This window comes from Oxyura jamaicensis, chromosome 3 (assembly GCF_011077185.1).
Source record: "Oxyura jamaicensis isolate SHBP4307 breed ruddy duck chromosome 3, BPBGC_Ojam_1.0, whole genome shotgun sequence".
Taxonomy (NCBI): Eukaryota; Metazoa; Chordata; class Aves; order Anseriformes; family Anatidae; genus Oxyura; species Oxyura jamaicensis.
In genome coordinates, this window is record NC_048895.1 from 84,164,169 (window position 1) to 84,185,935 (window position 21,767).

At 43.8% G+C, this 21,767-nt stretch overlaps 1 protein-coding gene across 2 annotated transcripts in view; it reads left to right on the plus strand.

The window, feature by feature from the left end:
• The first annotated feature begins 4,387 nt into the window (after positions 1–4,387).
• The window catches only part of ELOVL4 (ELOVL fatty acid elongase 4), a 35,022-nt gene continuing 17,642 nt past the window's right edge, over positions 4,388–21,767 (plus strand). The window contains exons 1-2 of one of the 2 annotated variants that reach the window (XM_035321150.1): positions 4,388–4,683; positions 21,447–21,634. In XM_035321150.1, the coding sequence (XP_035177041.1) occupies positions 4,584–4,683; positions 21,447–21,634 (288 nt within the window). In that variant the 5' untranslated portion in view covers positions 4,388–4,583. Of the gene's footprint in view, positions 4,684–16,094; positions 16,117–21,446; positions 21,635–21,767 lie in introns of those variants that run through there. The other variant, XM_035321151.1, reaches the window with a different exon arrangement.

A 21,767-nucleotide genomic window follows, 5' to 3' on the forward strand; every position in this document is an offset into this window, starting at 1 on the left:
TGATGCAGTAAAATGTATGGGAGGACAGATGGCACCTAGCAGACTGTTCAGAAGACAAAGGGCTGGATCTGTTTCAGGTCCTACTGAAGACTCTCTGTGTCAAAGCTGTGTAATCCCTTAGTTACCCCACCTCAAATTACAGATGTAACAATATGTTACGTAATAAAAAATTAATTCATGCTGAAAGACACATTGTTGGTATTAATGCTTTTTTAAAAAAAAAATAAAAAATAAAATATGGTTGTTTGAAAACAGCCTCTTTTAAGCTTGTATAGCATGAAAGTGCATTAAACCAGCCTCTACACCGGAGCAGGTAGCAGTTGTACTATTGCGTATGCACATACTTAAACCTGTACTTGTTGATTCAAAGATCAGACAAGCTTTTTTTGGCATAACTAGCCATCTTCATAATGCATATCAGCCAGAAAGCTTTGATGCAAGGACCATGCAAATCTGATGGGCTATGCAGAGAAATCTCATATGCTATGAACTAATTTGCTGATTTATTTCAGCATTTCCCCTCTTAAAGCATTTATGAAATCAAATGAAAAATATGATAGTTCAGTACCTAAAATATTAAAAACACATACATTTTCTAAAATTAAGGTCTTCTGAACAATTTTAATTTGGTCATGCTTAACACATACAATAATTTGTACCCCTTTTTATTAATAAGTGAGTTGGTTGTCTCTTACCACATGGCCTGATGGGTAGCTCTGTCAAAATTGATTCAAGTCCTCTTATGGCTTCCCCACCAGGAAAGTTCTTGGTTGCCATAATGCTCTTTGTAGGTGAGCAAAGTTCCTTTATTCCAATTTATGTCTTTTGATGAGCTGTCCAGAGGAGATCACTAGTGGCAGTGTGCAGAATGGCTGAGGTTGGCAGGGCCCTCTGGAGGCCACCTGCCCCAGCCCCTGATCCAGAAGGCTGGAGCAGGACCACATCCAGGTGGCTTTTGAAGGTCTCCAAGGAGGGAGGCACCACAGCCTCCCTGGGCAACTTGTGCCAGTGCTCCATCACCTGCATAGCACAGAAGTGCTGCCTGATGTTCAGAGGGAACCTCCTGTGTTTGTGCCCTTTCCCTGTCACATTCTCTTCTCACCCCCCTTTCATGTAAGAAGGGAAGCTCCCCCTGAGCCTCCTGTTCTCTAGGCTGAACAATCCAAACCCTCAGCCTCTCCTCACAGTGGAGCTGCTCCAGTTCCTTCATCATCTTTGTGGACCTTTGCTGGGCTCTCTCCAGTCTGCCCATGTCTCTCTCATACTGGGAATTGCAGAACTGGATCCAGCACTGCAGGTCTGGCCTTACCAGTGATGAGCAGAGAGTATCACCTCCTTTAACCTGCAGGAAATACTTTCCCTAATTCAGCCCAGGATGCCATTAGCTTTCTTTGCGGCAAGGGCACATAAGTGGCTCATGTTCAACTTGGTGTCCACCAGGACACCCAGGTCTTTTTCTGCAGAGCTGCTTTCCAGCTGGGTGGCCCTCAGCATGAACTGCTGTCTGGGGTTGTTCCTCCTCAGATGTTCTTGGTTTTTCTCCCCAGGTAACATTTATACTGCTATTTATTTTAGTCATGAAGAATGAGAAAATGGCTTGAAAGTTAGAAATATCACCTTGTTTTTTTACAAACAGGTCTGGAAAGAAGACAAATTGTTTGTGTCTTGGGGTATAAGCAAACCTCTAATAGGAGCTGGGAGGAGACCTTCCTTGGGGCTAGATATCCCACAACTTCCTGTTACCTTTTGCACCTTTCCTGAAGCACTCTGGCTCACCCGCTGCCAGCACAAGCACCCTGCAGCACTGGACAAGTGGCCGGAGCTTAACTGGGATTTCCTGCATTCCTCTGGGGTTACCTGCAATGGGCCTGCCTTTTCTGAGAGAAAAAAAAAATGCCCATCTGAGTTGTGATGTTTTAGGAACACATGGATTACCTAGGTTAACAAGTAGAAGATGTCAGATCTTGCTAATTAATGATATTAAAAAGTCATCTTTTTTCTGACTACCTTTTAGCAGATTTCCTTGGATGCTTTTGGATGTTTGTACTTTGGATGCCTTCCTCCTTCTCCTCTCTCTAAGTAGAAGACATGGTTCTCAGTTTTCTTAGAGCCAGCACATCCTTCTGGATGCACAAGGACAGGAAACTGGCTGGAATGTGTTTGGAAGCCTGTAGACCTACAACTAATTTTAAAACCATTTCTGTTTGTTTGCAGGTTGACAGTTCAATTAATAATAGTTTGTCATAAATTTAATCACATTTTTAAGGCAATGTCAATTCTTCAAGAACAAGAGAAGTTGCTCTTAGACTGCTCATCTCCTCCCTGTTTTTCGTACTCTGCAACTCCGCTACTCTTTTCAAGCCTTTTCAAGGCTTAATTGCTCTATAGAGTTATGTATATGCAATCGCATTACCAATATAAAGGAATTTATTGTGGTCAAATAAAAGGTATTTAAACTGAAATAGATGAAACACTGAAATAGATCTTATAAATATTTCATATTCAATAATTACTATTGGTGTTAATTGTGCAAAAAAGTCTTCCATGGAATAAGTATATAATCATTCTAATCAAGAATTAAGCATGTCTATGCTATAGTATAAATAATAAATATTACGAATACCTATTAATATTGCTTAACTTATTTGTTTTATCTTTATTGCTGTCTTATTCCTTTTTGCTCCTTGTTAGGCTGTGGATCTTTATTCTGAGTATTAGTGGTGCTCTGCTTATTCCACATCTTGCCTGACATCGGGGTGGTAAGGGACTGTGATCTTTTGTCACGTTCAACCATTCAGTAGCCTTTCTGGATTCAAACATTTGGCTACACACCAGTCTGAAGTGTATAGCTTGCTCTTCTGGTTTTCCTTTCAATTTAAGAGATAAGATTAACAAAAATCAAAACCCTTGCTTTAGATGAGGCCAAACACACACGTGAAGTTTCTAACTGCACAACGATACGCTGCAGTGGTTTCACCTGAAGGAGGCACAGGTACCACAGCTAACACCGCGCTGTCTGCCTGTAACTGGGGAAGCAGGTTGGTGTTCACTGTGCCCTGCTTGGTGACAGATCCACTGCAGGGCTCTTGCCAGACCTTCTGCAATGATCAGTGTCATCAGAGCAGAATGCAGTCGAAGTCAGTGTGATTGATGCAGAGTTTTGATTGACTCTTTCCACGTGAGAGAACAAGTAGCCATCCATCCATTAGCACATGGCAACCTTGCTTCGACTCCAACCGTCATGCAGCACTGGGATAAACTGGACCACCCTCTCCATCCAGACCTCCAGAGGATGAGGCAGCTCCTTCTTTTCCCAGTGTTGGTGATTCCTGCTCCCAAACTGCTGGTTTCCAAGCTGCAGGTACAGCGGCTCTGCTCGCCGTGGAGCAACCAGCAATGGTCAGTGTGCCTCTCTCATCCGTAGGGCTGGGATCACCGCTGCCAAGGCAGTCCAGGAGCCAAGTGGCAGGTGACTAACCCAGCAGGAGGAGTGCTAGCTGTGCTCATGAGGACCAAGTGACAAGTAATGCGTGGCACCAGTGTGCTGGGGGAGGGAGAGGTGGATACCATCTCATCTGCTGTGTGCCAGAAGGAAACCTCGCGACACGGGCAGACAGGTTCCCCTCCTGTCCCTCAGTGAGGAAACCATCCCCAAATGTCTATTTCAGCCATCCACGCTATGTGGATCACTGGGGAGACAGTGGCAAGCTGGGAGGAGGGGAAAAGAAGCAAAGGGCGTCAGGAGCAGCTGGCGCACCCACATCAGGCAGAGGACTTGTTTGGGTTGATCCCGACGAAGCAGGATTTCACCCACAGCACGTGCAGCCTCGCCTATTGCTGCCTGTGCCATGGAGGCTCCTTCTCCTGCAGCCTTCAGTGACAGCCTGGGTGGGGAAACCCCTCTGCGCCATGAAATTACCATAAAAACTCTTGATGTGATGGAGGAGGGCGTGCAGGTGCGAGATACACATTATTAGTGGGTGGTGCGCTGCTGGTCAGGGAAAGACTGCCCGCAGCGGGACAGGAAGGTGGCGAGGTCTGCTTTTATCAGTGCTGGGAGGGGAGGCAGTGGGAGATGAGGTTTCTCGGGGAAGCCGGCCTCAGTATACACGACCTGAGGTGAAGCGAATACGTGAGTGCCTCAGCCCGTCTGTGGGCACAGTGCAACACGGGAAAGCCACGAGAGGGAAAATAAAAGGAGACTGAAATATTTATTCCCCATTATGTTAAAAATTGTATTTGTATGATAAAATGGAAGGCAAAAGGAGGAATTCGGGCGCTTCTTCTCGCCCCGCACAGCGCCTGCACCTGCTCCCGTCAGCAGGAGGCCGCCGGAGCCGGCCCCGCGCCTGCGCCCGCCCGCCGCGAGCCCCCCCGCCCGCCGCCCGCCTCCTCGCCCTCCTCCCTGCCCGCGGGGCGCGGGAGCCGCTGACGGGAGCGAGGCGGAGTCTGGAGGGAAGATACCGAGAGATAGAGATTTAAATCACATCCCCGGCTCTACAAGGGCAGCGGCCGCAGCAGCCCCGGCGCAGAGCCACGGACGCACGCAACCGAGAGAGGTTCTGCCGGCTCCGCTGCTCGCCATGGGTGCCGCCGCCGCCGAGCCCCCCCGCGCCGCCGGCCTCGTGTCCAGCGTGCTGAACGACACCCTCGAGTTCTACCGCTGGACCTGGAGCATCCGAGGTAACGCCACCGGGCGGCCCGGGCCACCGGCCGCCCCCCCGAGCCCCGCCGCCATCACCGCGCCCGGCGCCCCCCGGCCGCGGGGGCAGCCGCGCCGCGCTCAAAATGGCTCCGTTGCCAGGGCGACGCCGGGCGGGCGGGCGGGGGGCGCCCCCGCCTCGCCGTGTGGGGGGCACCGGGAGACCCCCGGGGTGCAGGGCGCCGCTTCTCGCCCCTGCGCGGCCGTCTTCCCGGAGCCTCGCCCGGCTCTCCTCGGTCGCCACAGCCGGTGGGGAGCCGGCTGGTAGGGGCGAGCCGGGCCCTGAGCCCGCTAGCAGCGGCGTGGCGTTTGGCAAATGGTGGAGTGCGGCGAGCTACGCGAGGAGATGGCTGCTAGCGGCGATGCGGATGGGTTAATGTTAAATATTCAGTGCGCCGGGGCTCGGTCCGATGTCTGCCGGTCTCCATACGCTCGGGTTTTGCGCTGACACCCGACACGGAGGATGCTGAAGGAAGAGAAAATGGTCTCGGGATGTGGAGCGGTGTGAGAAGCGGCTGGTGGGACTGGGACAGCAAACGCGATGGTAGTCCGCTGCATCGACCTGTAGCCTTGGAAGTATCCGTGTGGGCGAACAGCTATCCTAGCTGGCCAGATAAAACGAGTGGGGTAGAGCCTCTTGCTTTCACAGTCACAGCTGTGGGCAGGCCTGGGCAGTTGACAGAAGAACAATAGCGCATCTCCGGAGGTTTCCATCGCTTTCTAGCTGGCTACGCAGCGATGAGGGCTGTTTCATTTAAACCTAGGCATACGTGGAGCACGGTGGAGTGAATGCAGCTATGGACGTGTCTTGTGGCAGTCTGATAACCGAAAACGTGGGGCCTAGATTCAGGCTGGAAGCTCGCTTCTGCATCAGCAGTCCTTGCCTTTCCACCCCCCTCTGCTCTGCCATCTGTCAGATAAGAAATTAATCTTATGGAGGGGCTCACTTTTTTTTTTTTCATGAAAAGCTTTCCCAGCTATCCCCTGAGTTTTGTCGTATTTTAAAAATTACTGAGCCTACGTGCATCTCTTCCCTTCTCTGTGTGCAACCTGCCAGGCTGTAAGATGAAATGAAAACGCTTGCAGCAGCAGCAGGCTGTAATCTGCCAGCGCCTGCTCGCTCTGCCTCGTGCTGCGTACGGCTGTGCGGAGGCTCGCAGGTAGTGCGGGAGAGAGGCTGCTCGGCCAGTCGGTAGCAGTTCTTGATGGGTATAGAAATAGACGTGGGTACAAAGTTGACATCCCTGTAGATTACTTGCTTTGTCTGAAAAAAGATTTCAAGTTCTGATGTATTTTCTGAGCTTTAATGTGTTGTTTAAGTTCAGCTATAGACTGCATTTGTTGTCAGCAAAAACGACCCCCCCCAAAAAAAAAAAAAACACCCCAAAAAAGCTAACCCCTCCCCCCCCAAAAAAATAACAAAAAATAAAATGCAAGAAGGAGGGATGAAAAAGGAAATGTACGTAAGGATAAATAACTCACATTAATACTATACACCGAGTGAACTTTTGTTTCGTCTTCCACTGCTTTGGAAAGCCTTAAGCAGTGTTAGGATGCCATTGTGATGGCATCTAGAATATGCTCAAGTCCTTGCTAATCCTGTGGTAAATTATTGCTCCAAGTTCAGTGGTGTTGCTGTTAATGTAGGGTTCCGCTATGATGTGCATCAATCACCTTTTGCGTAAGGTGTTGAGGGTTTCAGGTTCCGAATTTCAGTGACTCCCTGCAAGGACAGTTTTGGACAGAGGCTAAGTCACATCCTACTCTTGTTACCATTCTTGTTTATACCCAGTCTTGTGTAGAAACAAGGTACTCCTGTAGTTCTTATGGTCAGGTATGGATATAGGAAAGGCAGTATCCACACAACGTAGTTACAATGTAGCTCCAGATAAGAAAGAGCCATTATGAGGCAATGCTGCATTACTGTGTAATAAAATCATATTTTAATGCCCAAAGTTCCACTTCAATACTTGCTCAGTTTGCCGCTGTTCTGCATGTGTCTTCATTCAGAACAAGACATTGTCTCTATTTGTCATCTTTGAGTGAAGGTATGTTAAAATCATGAATTCGGCACTGTTGTGTGAATTCATGCAATTCACCTTTGTGTCAAGAACAGCAGTGATGTTGCTCAACAGACAACACAAATTATGGCATGCAAGACCATTGCCTAACTTTCAATATCATTAAATAAAAAACTATACCACGCAGCAAAGTTGCTCAACAAATGATGCCATGCAATACCATTACACAATAAATCATACTGAAACACTACTACACAGCAAAATTACACAATAAAATGTGAAGAAACTTTATTCCCACTACTACTCCTACACAAAAACTTCTCATTCATATAAAACCAAAGTTATTTATTCTCCAGTTTTTGCTTCCATTTTCTGTTGGATGCCCAGGTCTGTCTTCAGCCCTGTCGTCAGTGTGCAGCTGGATTGCCCTGCCAGCAGGTGTTTTTGTCTGTTACCCCTCATTCCTGTGATGGGACTGCACGTAACTGTGCCAGAGTGCCCCACTCAGTCTTGTGCCACTTTATTTTTATGCAGTAAAGCCTTGGTCTCTCTCTCCCCTGCTTTATGACATTTAAAAAGCAACCAAGCCTTTCTGAGGTCAAAAAGAACCCCAAAAGACTGACTACATATGATAAGCCTAACTGATTTATTTTTTTTTTGAACGGTGTCTCAACTTTTAATACTAAGCATGCTGTCCAAGGAAGATGCTGTTTGTTTTTCTGTGGTCAGTTTTTTCAGTCGCGCATTTGGAAATGCTAACGATATTCTTTTTTCCCCATATATATTATTAATATATATTTTCAGCCTTAGCAATGCTTAATATGTGTTTTTCCCTGTTAATTTGTTTGAAATACTTTTTTTCCCCTCTTCTCTCCTTCCTTGACGGTCTTTTTAGACCCCCGCCATGAAAGCCTAAAATCCATCGTCACTGTATATTTGCCTGAGAAGGCTGAAGGTGGGTTGGGAAGCCATGAACTTCAAAGAGAGGTCGAAAGGGCAAAACCATAAATTTGGCAGTTATCAAGAGGCAAAAAAAGTGGTTGGGGGAACAATTATTATTGGGAAAGATGATCTAGGAAATACCACAGCATTGTAGGTAAGGGCATGGGACCAGTAACGTGTAATGGATAGGGCAGGGCATCTTCTTTCTTTTGGCTCAGCTCGCTGGTTGGGGTTAGACCTGGGCAGGAAGGATTACGGGTATGATTAGATGAGTGAGCAAATGACTTAGAGGGAGGTTCCAGGCTGAGTCCAAAAGAACTATTAAGGTGAATAGGACAAAGTCCAGAATGTGGACATCTTCAAAACGTGGGTGAAGAGACCACTGACATTTAGGAGACTGCCTGAAAGGGAGATGTTCGAAACCCTTTATCAAAAAGATAGAGGAACTACTGTGAACTGAGCTGAAGAACAGGATTTATAGACTTTGGGCGAGAATGATTGTTCTTGGAGCTCAAAGTTAAAAGCAGGCAGGGCTGTCCTTGGCCATGTGGGACTGCTTTGGAACAGCAGCTCTTTACAGCTGTTGCAGTTATTAAGATTACAGGCTTTTTTTCCATCAATAAGGAGAGGCAGAAGAAGCAAACTTTCACTTCAGTGGTAGAATAGTCCTCTAAGTAGCAGTTTGTGCAGGAGTGGTATCAAGCATGTTGGTTGGGTCAGAAGTGCAAGGCAATGAGGATGGGAAATGGGGAAACTTACAGCTGCTTGCATTAATGATGATCAGATGGAGCAGCTTCCATGGGAACTCAAATTGCCGTAATAACCTTTGCCAGGCAAATCTTGGGACTACCTCTTTATGTTATGAATGCTCAGGAAGCTCAGGCTTAGTTTCTATTTTTCAGTCCAGGGAACAGAACTGGAAGAAAACGCATTTATTCATCTTCCTCCATTCTTTTCCACATGAAGAAACTGAATACGGTCAAAGAATCCTGAATTTTTGTACCTGAAGAAAGTTGATTGGGGTGGTTGGCAGACGGTGGGATTATGTGAGCGCAAGCACTGCCATGTTGTATTGGAGGATTTGTGCCAAAGCTGGAAGCAAGAAGTTTCCTGATGGAAAATCTTCAGAAGCTGAAGATGGAGAGAGAGAATGGAGGGTGAGATCAAAGCTTTTGAAGTCTGTAAAGCAGAATGCACTCCTAAGTTTTCTGGAGCGCTGGCTGAGCATCAGACTCAGGGATTTAGCACAATACTTGATTTACAGATATTATTCTCTTGAAAACTTTTTTTTCGATCTGAGAATGTGTAAGAGATATGGATTAGACAGCAAGACCCACACCAGAAACTGGAGAGGCTGGTGTAATTGGGTTTGGCTGTTTTGTGGCAGAAGCAGCACTTGCAGAAGTAGCTTGCAGAAGTAAAGAACGTTAAAGGCAAGAAAATGTGAGCATACTGCCACCTAAACCGAGGACTAGGAGCATCCCGATTTGCTTAGTGTATTTCTTCAAGCATCCTACTTCCCTGCCTCTCAGAGGAGGGATTTCCTTGGTGTAGAAAAAAACAGCTATTGGTATCAAAGATAACTTGCTGGGTGTTTGAGGGATGTTCTACCCACATTTCATCATCAGAAGATACCAGATCGCAGGACTCAAAAGACAGCTAATGGAAATGTATTTCAGAAAAGTGCATTCCTGAAGCGGAAACCTCTGTTTAGAGATCTTGGATCACCAAGCTTCAAGAGCTGGAGCCTGAGGACACAGCCAGAAGCAAAGCTGCTGCTGTGAAAGCCACCACAAAGCTGAGGTGCAAGTGACAGACATCCCCTTCGTGAACGAGGAAGGAGGAGTTGTAGGTAACCTGCAACTCTCAGCAAAGGGATGAAACAAGAAAAAAGTCTTCAGCACCAGCAAGAGTGATACAGACTTCTGTTTGAACGTTCATTAGCATATTTTTGAAGCAAAAAGAAAGGCATGGACAAATGGAAAAAGGAAGGGATGATCCTGTCATGAAAACTGGGTAGGAGAAGAAGATCCCTTTGCATGTGTAGATCCTACGTCCTGAAATCTCTAAAGGAAGTGAGATGTTTCAGATACTAGTAATGCTGTTTCCTTGAAAAAAGGCTGGGGAAACTGCCTTATACATAATCTAACCAAGCTGATTGCGTGTCTGTACTACCTGCTGCAGCTGGTCCAAATGACCAGATATATAAAATTGCAGCACACCATAAATTACTGTTGTGGAGTTCTTGACAGATGGTATTTCTCAGCTGAAGCTACATGCCATTAGTGAGGAGCAGGTGGTCCAGGAGCCACATACTGCAACAGGAGGGGAAAAACTCCTGAGCAGTTGAAATATCTGTAGCACGAAGCAGAGCCATTCGTTGTGGGGTTACATCAATGGATTGAGCCTGGTAGTCACACTGTTGTTTGCAGGTGGCTGTCTCTAGCTGGAGAAACTTGAGCAGGAGCTGATCGTGGCAGTTGTTCCGGGTTTATGCTGTGCATAAGAGGTTGGTATTGAAGGCAGATAAACTGTCCTGTGTAACCACGAAAGGCTGGCAAAGGAAACTTAAGGACAACCAGTAGAGGAAGAGGTGGGAAATGTGGTTTGCAGTTCCTTTTAAGGGCTTGTAGACCAGGAGCCATGAGACGTGGGTGGGGCAAGACTCCACTTTTTGCCAGTCCAGACAGGTTTTTGGAGTTACTGGATTCACATGGAAAGGATTAAGGGAGCACTTAGATGAAAGGTGGATGACTGAAAAGGCTGCAAGCAGGCATTGAGAAAACTTTGGGGAGAACTTGCTAGGATGCAAGAATAAGGGGGGAAAGGTGGTGGCGTGTGCTGAAGAGCTTTTTGGCTGGGGTAAATGGGGTTAAACATGAGTGGCCTGAGAAAAGGGGGCTAAATAACAGTTCATTTAGCTAAAAAGAACTGGCTATAGAGAGGTTAGATTCTTAAAGGGTCTTGGTGTGCACAGAGTGTACCTGGAGCGCAGAGGTTGGGACAGTGTGCTTGAGAGGGCTCTGAACAGCAAGCAGGATGTTGGGGCTGTATTTTAAATCAAAGTTGAAGCTACCACAGCATTTTATAAGGGACTCGCTTCTGTTTTGTGTGTGGGGCTGGCTGACTTCTCCTTTAGGAAGATGTGGGTGGGGGTATGTAGTTGTATCTTAGATGTGACACAGGTACAGCTGTGCTCAACTTTGTCAAGACTGGGGTGCTTCTGAGCATATGGCCTTCGAGGTCTTGTGGCATTTTCAGGACGTATATGAAGGCAGGTGTGAAGTTCAGGCCTGTTGAGGGTTTGTGGCAGCCCTGTGGGGGTTTTTAGGACTGCCGCCAACACAGCAGGTAAAGCAATAAATGTCTGCAGGGCAAGCCCAGAGTTAAACTGCGTGCACCATGTGCTTCGTATTAGTTCCCGTTTAGTGTGCTTCAATTTCAAGATAAACATGAGGTAGTTTACCTTTCTTTTATGGAAGGCAAGGGGGATTAAGCTGCCTCAATTCAGCTTGTTTGTTGCAAGATAACGGTATACCTGGGGCATTAACTGCTCCTGGTTTTGTCAGATTAACTCACTTGTATGCCTGCCACTCAGCTCCTTTCTCCATGTACTTGACTTGATCCATAACTCCTGCCCTGGAGAGTTCCCTGCTTCGTGGTGTTGTCTGCTTGTGCCGTGAGACTCTTCCCTGGTTCCTCTCCATCCACCCACCTCCCACACGCACTTCTCCGTGTCAGCATCACCTTGTGTTCTGACGACTTGGTTTATTTCCATCTCATGTTCCTTTTCCTCTCACTTCTTTCTGCAGTCTCTCAAAAGTCTTTCACTATCTCATGTATATATTTTGCTTCAGATGTCATGATTGACCATGGTATTTTCTTATCTTTATTATTTTCCGTGGCTGTAAATCATTTGCCTCTGCTAGTTATAGCAAATGCTTTCTAAATGCTCATAGAATATTGCTGGAAGAGGGTGCTTACAGCCCGTTCCTTTCACCTCTCAGTTGAGCCAGTAAGTCTTACTCCTTTACACACAGTTTGATGTCCTTGTATTCCTGTATTAGTGTTGTAATACCTTCTTTTTAAATGGTTTAAGATACCACTCTAGAGGGGAGGGAAAAGAAGAAAAAAAAAAAAAAAAAAGGAAATACAGGTGCTAAGTTGAACATCTGGGCTGCAAATAGGAGGCTGCATAACCGTATTTCCTGGGTTTGCATTCTACATTTAGTAGTTTACTGGAACAGATGTGTTCAATAAAAATACTTAAACATAGAGTGTCCCAAATTGCTTTGATACCAAGTCCAGATTTTCTTTTACTTTGTCTAATCACAGTTTGTCATCTATGAATTTTTGATCAAGAATGAGAAACTATTTCAGTAACCATTAGGGGAGCCTAAGTCTGGGGGCTGTGTGATGCCATGAAAGGTAACACGACTGTAGAAGCAGAGGCTTAGTTGTGGTGGTTGTTTGGATATGGCGTTATCTAGCACCTAAATTGATTTTCTTCCTCATATTCTTAGTGAAAGATTCAGGTGTTCATGATTGTCCTGGCCATCTTTGGACATGAGAGCTCTTCTTCTTTCCATTAGTGTTTTGAAAAACAACATCTGACAACTTTTTTTTTTCCCTGGATTTGCCATTCTTGTTGATATCGAAAGCACGTTGAGGAAGCAAGTTCTAAATGGTTTGCAGTGTTATTTTTCTTTGGAGGCTGATGTACTTGTCTTAGGCCAACAGAAAACCTAACATACCTCACTACTGTAAACTTTGCTTCTGCCCTTCAACTTGGAAGATAAGAGCTAATCCATTTCAATAACTCCTTGGAGGTTTATTCAAAACAAGCTTTTGACCTTGTTCATCCTTCTGTATAACAAGTTGGTGAGCAGCATCCTCGTGCTGGTGCAAATAGGGGAAAAAAAAAAAAAAAAAAAAAAAGGCAGTTTATCAGAGGGATTTATGTGCAGCTCCTTGCAAATATTCTCTGGTATCTTTCTAGTATTATTTTTTTGGGGGGTAGATTTAGGTTGCCACTGCTGATTTTCATACCTCTCTGGTCAGTGCATCTAGGTGTCTCTAAATATTCATTTGCAGTCCCAAATCATTCTGTATTTCGAGAGCAGCAACGTCAGTTGTTTACATTCGCTGTGCAGTTAAGCACTGGTATCCTTCTGCTGTGTTAGCACCTTGGCAAGGTATTTCAGTGCTGCACTCCGTGTCCTGTGAGTGCTGAGTGTGTAACATCTCTCTGCGGTGGATAAGGCCTTGCAGAGATTTTAATAAACGGCTATTAATAATCCTTGACATTTCACAAGGATGCTAGCTTCTAACTGAGGGAATTTGATAAAATCTGTCTATGGACAAAACCTACTCTGTGGTCATCCCCTTTGACATTATAAAAGTCATGAATCGTACTAGAAGGGCCAATACTCTAATTTGTTATTGTGACATTGAACCTGCACGTGTCTTGTGTTTGTATTACTGCTTACTGTTACTCCTAAAGGTATACTCGTGGTACAAAAAGACACCATTTTCTTGTGAATTAATGACATTTTCAGTATGAGCTCCCAGAAATACAGTTCTGGCTAAGACTTGAAGCTTGAGTAGAAGTTTCAATGACGAAAACACCGCAGAAGAAAAACTCCAAGTGAGTTTCACTCAGCACATTTATTTCCGTAGGAGTGCGGAGACAGGCTTGGTCATAGGGCTCTGGACCTACTTCATAAAACTGCAGCCTGCGGTTTTTGGTTGGTTGGTTTTTTCTCTTTGCATCTGCTTGCTCTGTAACTTGCAACATTTAAGAAAAGGCACGCAGGTATCATTCTGTTGGGCACCCATCTGGCTTTTGTGATGTTTGGAAAAGTCGGATTTGACAAACAAAAGAATACACCGTGCCTTGAGGGTTTATAATCTTGCACATCTTGTGTAAGCTTCAGCAAGGTTTATGTTTATATTATTCCTTGAAGCAGAGTGTTTGTGCTCTCCCCACAAATAACCATGATGAACAGAGGAGGTAAGTCAAAAATAGTTTGAACAGGGCAGTCTCTTAAAGTTTAAAATTGTGCGAGTTGATAATGAATTGGTATTGCTGAGCTTGATTTCATTATTATCCTTGTCTGTAATTGCTGTGTACAGGCTTGAAAGATAATATGATATTAGTGGCTGAATTATGGGAGTCCCAAGAAGGCTGCAATGCTTGTTACAATGCACCTGACCTTTTAACAATAAATTGGGATTAGGCATTTGTTATTTAATGGGAGTTTATGAAGTACACACACATTACACAGGCGTTTAATAGCTGCAGGAGATGTTCTTCATAGCTGTGTGGTACTTTGATTTTATGTTAGGTTCACATGTTGCTGTATATAGCTTTATATAAGGCTAAATAGTCAATTACAAAGCCACAAAAGTAAAGGCAAAGCCACAGCCGGTTGTAGGCAGTACCTGTCAGTCCTGTCTGTAGCCCTTCTGGTTTGGGGCAGGCACCTCTTATTTCTAGATGGACCAGGATTTGCACAGCTTCGTCTGCAAACTTTTTGGTTGTGTTTTTTTTTTTTTTTTTTTTTTTTTTGGGGGGGGGGGGGGGGGGGGCCCTTGTCTTTGTTTTGTCTCATAGTAAGTGCTTTCATTATTTGTTGTGTGTGAGAATTTCACTTCATTATTGTTATTTATTCTTGCATCTTAATAAGCTGTGAAACAACAAACTAGAACAGTAACGCTTTGCCATAAAATTTTGATGCATTTTGTTTCTCAGCTCGAACAAATTAGTCTGTTCCTTGCTGGTTACAGCTTGAGTGTAGACAGAATACTCGACTCAAATACTCCTGTACATTCTCAAAGATCAAAGTGAATACAACAATTTCATGCTGTTCTGTACTATAAAGCAACTTAAATAGGGTTCTGCTGCCCTGTTGGAACCGTGGTCCGTACAGCATCGTGCACGTGTGATCCGTAGCTTTGCCAGTAGCCGTAATACTGCATTCTTCTGAGCAGGGTAGCGGCAGGCGCTTGGCTGGTGCAGGCTGTAGTTTGTAGTTTCCCCTGTCAAACAGGTGCAAGGCAAACTTAAATGTTTGGAGGCGATCCGGAGGTGAACCATGCAAATGATTAAAGGATTGCAAGATACACCTTGAAGTGAACAAAAAAAGTGAGTGACAGCTGCTTGTAAGCACCAAAATGAGGGGGAGAGGGGGGGGAAATGGTAAAAGATGAGTCATCAGCCTACCAGAGAAAAGTATGATTAATTGATTGCTTAACATTTAATTCCAATGCCTTTGGACTTAGGGAGCCCATTTATACAGTGGGTGTAATTAACGTTTTACAGCATAAGTGTCCTGCTGGATTCACTGCTTCTGGAAGTACATCCTGGGTAGTAAAGGGAGAAACTTCTGAGGAAGGTAACTTGCCTAAAACACGAGTGAGTTAAGGGAGGGGTATTGGCCGCTGTTCTGTAGATTATACGAGGTTGCTGTGTTAAGGACAGGTATCTTTGACGATGCCAGACTCATTAGAAATACTTGTAGTGCCCAAAGACTGCAGATATTGCCAAGTATAATGGGTGAATGAGGTAAAGGTGAAAAATAAGCACGGACTGGACATTCCTCATGTCCCAGTCCTTCTGCTTTCCTGCACTATCCCTCCTTGGAGCCCATACAGACTCTTTGCTGATTCAGACAGGAGTACTGTTTGGGCACTGGCTTCAATCCTTTATCGTGGGATTTCCCATAAGGAAGGTTGAGAACTAGAGTGCAATACGTGCAATGAATAATCAATATCAAAACAGGCAAGTTAATTCAAGTGCTGGAGAACTTTTAAAAGAATAATTAATTTCAAGCCACACAGGTGCTCTATTTAAGTTGTAATAAATTAAGAGGAGACATTTAGTTCTGTTGGTATTAGATTCACTTCTCATTTTGACGCTGCAGGGGTACTTCTCTGAGAGCCTGCAGTCCGAGGTTGTGCAGCCCGGGTAGCTAGCTGTGTGGCATTTTAAAGCTTACATCTACAGCTTTGGCTGTTCTGTGCATCATATCATAGAACTGTTCCGGCTGGAAAAGACCTGCAAGATCATATTTGTATGCTCTGAGGCTTTGGTTAGTGGCAGACTGAGGTGTGTGGGTTTGGTTTTGTTTTTTGTTCTCCTCCTCCTCCTCTTGGAATCTCTAGAGCCAGTAACAGTAAATGTACTGCAAAGTGATTCAGACACCTTACTCCATTTAATTTAAAAGCTTAGGGTCGAACCATGTAGATGCTTGAGTTTCAACTGAACTAGTCTGCAGTGGCTGCAGAGCCGCAGCGAAGTTCTATTTACTTGTAAGTATTCGCAGGACCAAGCCAGGATGTGTAGCACAAATGCATAAAGAGAAATAAGCTGTATAGAATATTAACTGTTAGCCAGAAAGAAAAAATGCGGAGGAACATTACAACACTGTGAAGAAATGTAAAAGCTGTGTAAGTGTTTTGTTACCAGATGCACGGAGTTGTTTCTCGCATGTTTTCTTACTTGATGCATGTCTTCATTTTGTAATACCTCTCAAACGTAGTGCTGCTGGAGCTAACAAGATAAGTGAAATAGATTAATAAAATGGTGTGGTTTGTAGGACAATAATTAGATACTACTGGTTTGCCTTCCTTATACTGCAGAATTTAAATTTCACTTATTTAAGGAAATCTCTCTCCAAGTTGCAACTGGGCTTTGGTAGGGCTTGTTTAAAATAAACAGCGTGATCTGCAGAGAACTCTCACTGCTGAGAACCACTTTTAAACTGTCACCGTCACTTCTGCAGTGTCCTTAGAAGTGTAATTGGACAGATGGGTGTGCTGGATTGGCACTCTAAGTGTCTTTGCGCTGAGAATAGTATCAATAGCTATTAATAACTTTGAAAGGCTCTCCAGATAAATTAGTGAGTAGCGACCTTATAGCTAATGAGTATGTGTGTTGTTAGGCTAAAAACTTGCATGGATTTTTTAAATTATTTTTGTAAATAAAATGTGAATGCATGGAATTTCAAATTCATGTATTTCTATTAATTTCTTTTAAAGCTAATATTAAATGCAGAGATAGTAGTCATTGCACCAGTTCAGGATTACTCCTGATGAATGTCCAATGCATTTGTTTTGCTTATTTTTAAAATTTGTACTTCTTGATAAAAGAAAAAAAAAGAAAAAATAAAAAAGAAAAAAAACAAAACAGATTGTAGGCTCAGTAATAAACAGAGAATGTAACCATCCTGTCTGTTGGCAAGGAAATGCTGAATCACGTATAACAGAAGCATTTGCATATAAAAACACAATGAGTTTCAAAGAAGTTTTTAATGATTTTCATTCTAGATCACTATCAGTGCAGTCTTACTTATTGAAGATCATCATCTTTTTGCCTTCCATATTTTAATAGGGTTTCATCATGTTCTTTTTGGACATTACCAAGGATATTCAGTCCTTTTTACTGGTTCTATATTCTTGTCCTTGCATTGGAGGAAGAAATTGGAGCACTTCCTGCATATATTTCCCATTAATTGCCCCACATTTAAAAAAAAAAAAAAAAAAAATCCTGCAAGATCGGGTGCCTCAGGGCAATTTCAAATTTATATGTTCCTCTACTTCTTGTCTCGGCTTTGCAATGCGAGACTCAAAAATGTAGATACACAAAATGACAGGCAAATCTTGTGTGTGCAAAGATTTCATGTTCTTGCCTTATATAAAGTGTTCTTGCTGGGACTCAGCCACAAAAAGACGCTTTAATTTACTTTGAATCCACATTACAATTGGGTGCTGCTTTATATGTTTGGTCCAAGACGTGTGCCACCTTACAGAAAAGCACCGTACTACAGGCTGTGCCATGACAACAATCATTTTGTGAGCGAATTAGAATCTGGGTCTTAGGATTTGAAAGACAAACGCATTAATCCCCTGAAAGATTCAGTCACTCTCTGTCAATTCTAATCAGGTGAAGGCATTGCATTGGTCATTTTGCTTCAAAGCAGTTGGAGGGATTCTTTTAATTTGGGGAGATGGCCTTTTTATTTCATGCTTATTTTGTTTCTCAGATAATAATACACCGATGGTTGGTAAAGTAATGCAGGATTTAATACACTTATACATCCCCTTAAGCTATCTCAATTCTCCTGTTGCTTGCAGAAATCATTTGCGGCCATCAGCACCAGTGAATAATAGTACACAAAATTCCACTGTTTTTGTGAAAACACGTTTTTGTTTGTTTGTTTTTGTTTGTTTGTTTTTTTGTTTTGTTTTGTTTTTAGTTATTCTTTTGAGTTGCTTTGAAAGCTTGTCACTTAAATGGTTGCCTTAATTTAATTAATGGTTTGAAAGAGTCTATCTTGCTTACCTGAAAAGAATATTGGAACAAGGATGCACGTGTAACTGTGTGTTTTCTGTGTGGAACAGCAGGCTTACCCAGTAACTGAAAGTAAGTCAATTTTTGTAATACCCTGTATGCTGCAGGAATGATGTACCCAGCTGATCTAAAACTTAGTAAGCTACTTTGTATTGTCCAGGCAGGATCTTATAATAAACATTTTTTTTGGTTGCTTGGTTTTTGTGGTTGTGTTTTTTTGTGTATTTTTTTTTTTTTTTTTCCAAATCTAGCAGCCTCCAGGATGAATACTTCCATGTATTCTGATTTCAAAGTATTAGTGAAAGGTAATCAGACACAGGGTCTCCTAAATGTCCTTAAAATAAATGTGACGCTTCTGTTTTGATTGTTCAGGTTACACTCCAGAACTGAATTCAGAGGGAATGCTCAAGCCTACGGTAGTCACACAGGTGTTTTATGTTCAAAATGTTATTAATTATTAATTATCCTTATTAGTTATTATAGTCACCAAAATGCCAATCGTGGATTTTCTGGGCAGTGAGGCATGCAGTCTGTATCAGTAAGCTGTACTCTTCATGCAGGTACATGGAAAAGGCTAGTGTCTGAGCTGTAGTAGGTCAAACCCTTTGCAGAGGGAAGGGAACAGGCTGAAACAGGTACAGAAGTGTAGTGTCAGCTGATCTGATGTTGAGAGAGATAATTAAATATTTCTTCTGGCATTCTCCAGGAAAATGGGTGAAATAACTGCTGACAGTTCTGATGAAGTACCAGGAGAAGCCCACTTGCAAGAGAGCTTTCATTTAAAAAAAGAAAACAAAAACAAAAATTGAATCATTCTCTTCACTGTCCTTTCACCTATAAGTGAAATCTTTGTCTCCTGACACACAAAGACATCTGAAATAGGTCATGCTTTCCCATTCTCAGCGGTGGGTGGTACCATTCATCTCCTGGGTAGGATTTAAATCTCCTTCCAGTTTCACATCTCTATTATTGTTGCTTTTAGTACTTCGGATCCCATGAAGTACTGGGTTAGAAAACAGAAGCCACGTTCATGAATGTGTCCCTACCTTTTTATATTGCTTACGCAGTGCAAAGAGGCCAGGAAAGCAACCGGGCCTCTTGCTTCCCTTGCCCTTAACACTTAGTGCACTGCAGTGTCTGACGTGAGATGCAGGTTTGATTAAAGCATGTCATACGCTGGCTTTTCCCAGAGCTGCCTCTTAATTAAGAAGTGACGCCTTTGTTCTTGCTCGGCAGCGATGAATCTCTGCCCACTCTTTTACACCGAGTGGAAGACAAGGATCTCTTCCTTTGCTTTTGTCTTTTAAGTGGTGCTACCTGTTATTTTTAAGTTGAGATTTGTTGAGCGATTGGACAAGCAAGTGGAAACTAAAGCATAAGGGAGAGGGCTGTGTACTAATTGCGGTGCCGCAGTATGATTTCAATTTCTGTAAGTAGTATTCCATGAGGTATGGAAAATGGGACAGCTCTTCTGTGTCTCAATACTCTGTGCTGTACTGTACAGCAGCTGTTCTCATGTTTTATGCACAGTGCGTTATATTGTAATGGAAATACCTGTCTCAGGGACTTGCTGAAGAGTAAAAGGTGACTTTTCTCATTTCCTTCAGTTCTGTTTCACGGCCTGCATTTCCTCAGTCAGGTTTCCACACGTGAAGAGGACACTGCCTCTTTTTTTTTTTGCCTCTGCTGTTAAGTCATAATGGAAACATCTAGACCATTTTCTATTTCTTTTCCACTTCTTTTGAGGCTTGATGGCATCTTGTTTGCAGGTTAAGATAAGTATTGTAAAATTAACAGGAAGCAAGATGAGTCAGTATCACCCATGCTGTCTTTCTGTAGAACACAGTACGTGAGATTTATTAGAAACACTTGAGGTCTCGTGAAATCTGCTCCTAAAATAAGGTTCTAATTAACAATCTTAACAGCAGCCAGGACAATGAGAGAGAGGTAGGGAAGGAGGAATGGCAGTGCTGTTCTGTGCTTACCTCATGGTTTACCTCGTGCCCCTGCTCCAGGGGGGTCCCTCCCACAGGATGCCGTCCTTCCCAAACTGAGCATGGGGGGCTGCCCACAGGCAGCAGCTCTTCAGGAACTGCTCCCACACGGCTCTGTACCATGGACTCCATCCCCCAGGAGCAAACTGCCCCAGCACGGGTCCCCCATGGGCAGCAGCTCCCCCCAGACCCCTGCTCCTGCGTGGGCTCCTCTCCACGGGCTGCAGCTCCGGCCCGGGGCCTGCTCCTGCAGGGGCTCTCCATGGGCTGCAGCCTCCTCCAGGCCACATCCACCTGCTCCACCGGGGGCTCCTCCACGGGCTGCAGCGTGGAGATCTGCTCCGTGTGGGACCCATGGGCTGCAGGGGGACAGCCTGCTCCACCAGGGACCTCTCCACAGGCCGCAGGGGAACTGCTGCTGCCTGCCTGGAGCACCTCCTGCCCTCCTGCTGCACTGGCCTGGGGGCTGCAGGCTTGCTAGTTATGGAATAGCTACTTTAATCTCTAGTTATAGCAATAGGTAAAGCCTTCGTACCATGGGCAGAATGATACACTGAGTAAGTAAACGTCACTATAGTCTTTTCCATCCTTCCAGTGTAGCAGAGCCATCTTCTAATTCTATACATCACTAGTTCCTCATGCTAGGAGTGCTTTCTTGTTATAGATCCAGGACTTAATATAGCAAATTCTGGACTCTAGAGTATGTGTAACTCTAGATCCAATGAGTGGCTTGAGAAGACTGTCTAAAAACAAACAAACAAACAAAAACAAACAAAAAAACTTTGTCTCAAGTGTAGTAGCTTAGGATACTCTAACTGGTAGCATCCCTCTGAACTGTTTTACCTCGTAGTTCTTTGGTAACATCGCTGCTGTTTTGTCTGAAACACGTCAGACTGACATGCATCAAACAGCAAAGGTATTTGGTGTTTGATCACATCGTACAGCCTGTATTAAACTAAACTAATGAAGGCTTTTTAATGCCTGATTTTAAATTAACAAAAGCTTTTAATTTTATCAGTATTTTGCCAAATCTATGTTTCTTCCATTTGCAGTGGTGTTGAATATTTGGTTATGTTGCTGCTGCAGTCTCTGACTGTTGCAAGCAAAATGGTTTTTGGGGGTATGGCTGGGTTTGGGCTCACTTGATTCAGTTTTTTTATTGTTTTGGATTGTAGAACTGGACAGTAGAACTTACTTGACATAGTGAATCTCTCTCTGAGGTAATGTGTTTTATTTTTTTTTCTTTTTAACTGTTTTTCTTTTATTTTCTTAGAAAGAATGAGCACGTTGTGTTTTCGTTATGTAGCTGATATGAATAGTTGATGCAGCTATTCTGGGAGAAAAGAATATTTTACAAATGCAATGCCTAAAATGATGATGAAATTTATTTTGTTCAGACTTTTGACTCCTTCTGTTTGCTTCACCCTCCCCAGACAAGCGTGTTGATGATTGGCCCTTGATGCAGTCTCCATTTCCAACACTGACTATAAGCACTATTTATCTCCTCACTGTTTGGCTGGGCCCCAAATGGATGAAGACAAGAGAGCCCTTCCAGTTACGTTTCCTGTTGGTTGTTTACAACTTTGGAATGGTTCTGCTCAACTTCTTCATTTTCAAAGAGGTGTGTATGCACTCTCACAGGAGGGAATTCCTAATACAGTCTGAGTGTCTGTAGGTTGCAAGAGGAAAATAATCTTGTGTGTTTATGGTGTCTGTTGAAGAAGCTTTGGCCCAGATTTTTGAAAATCTGTTTG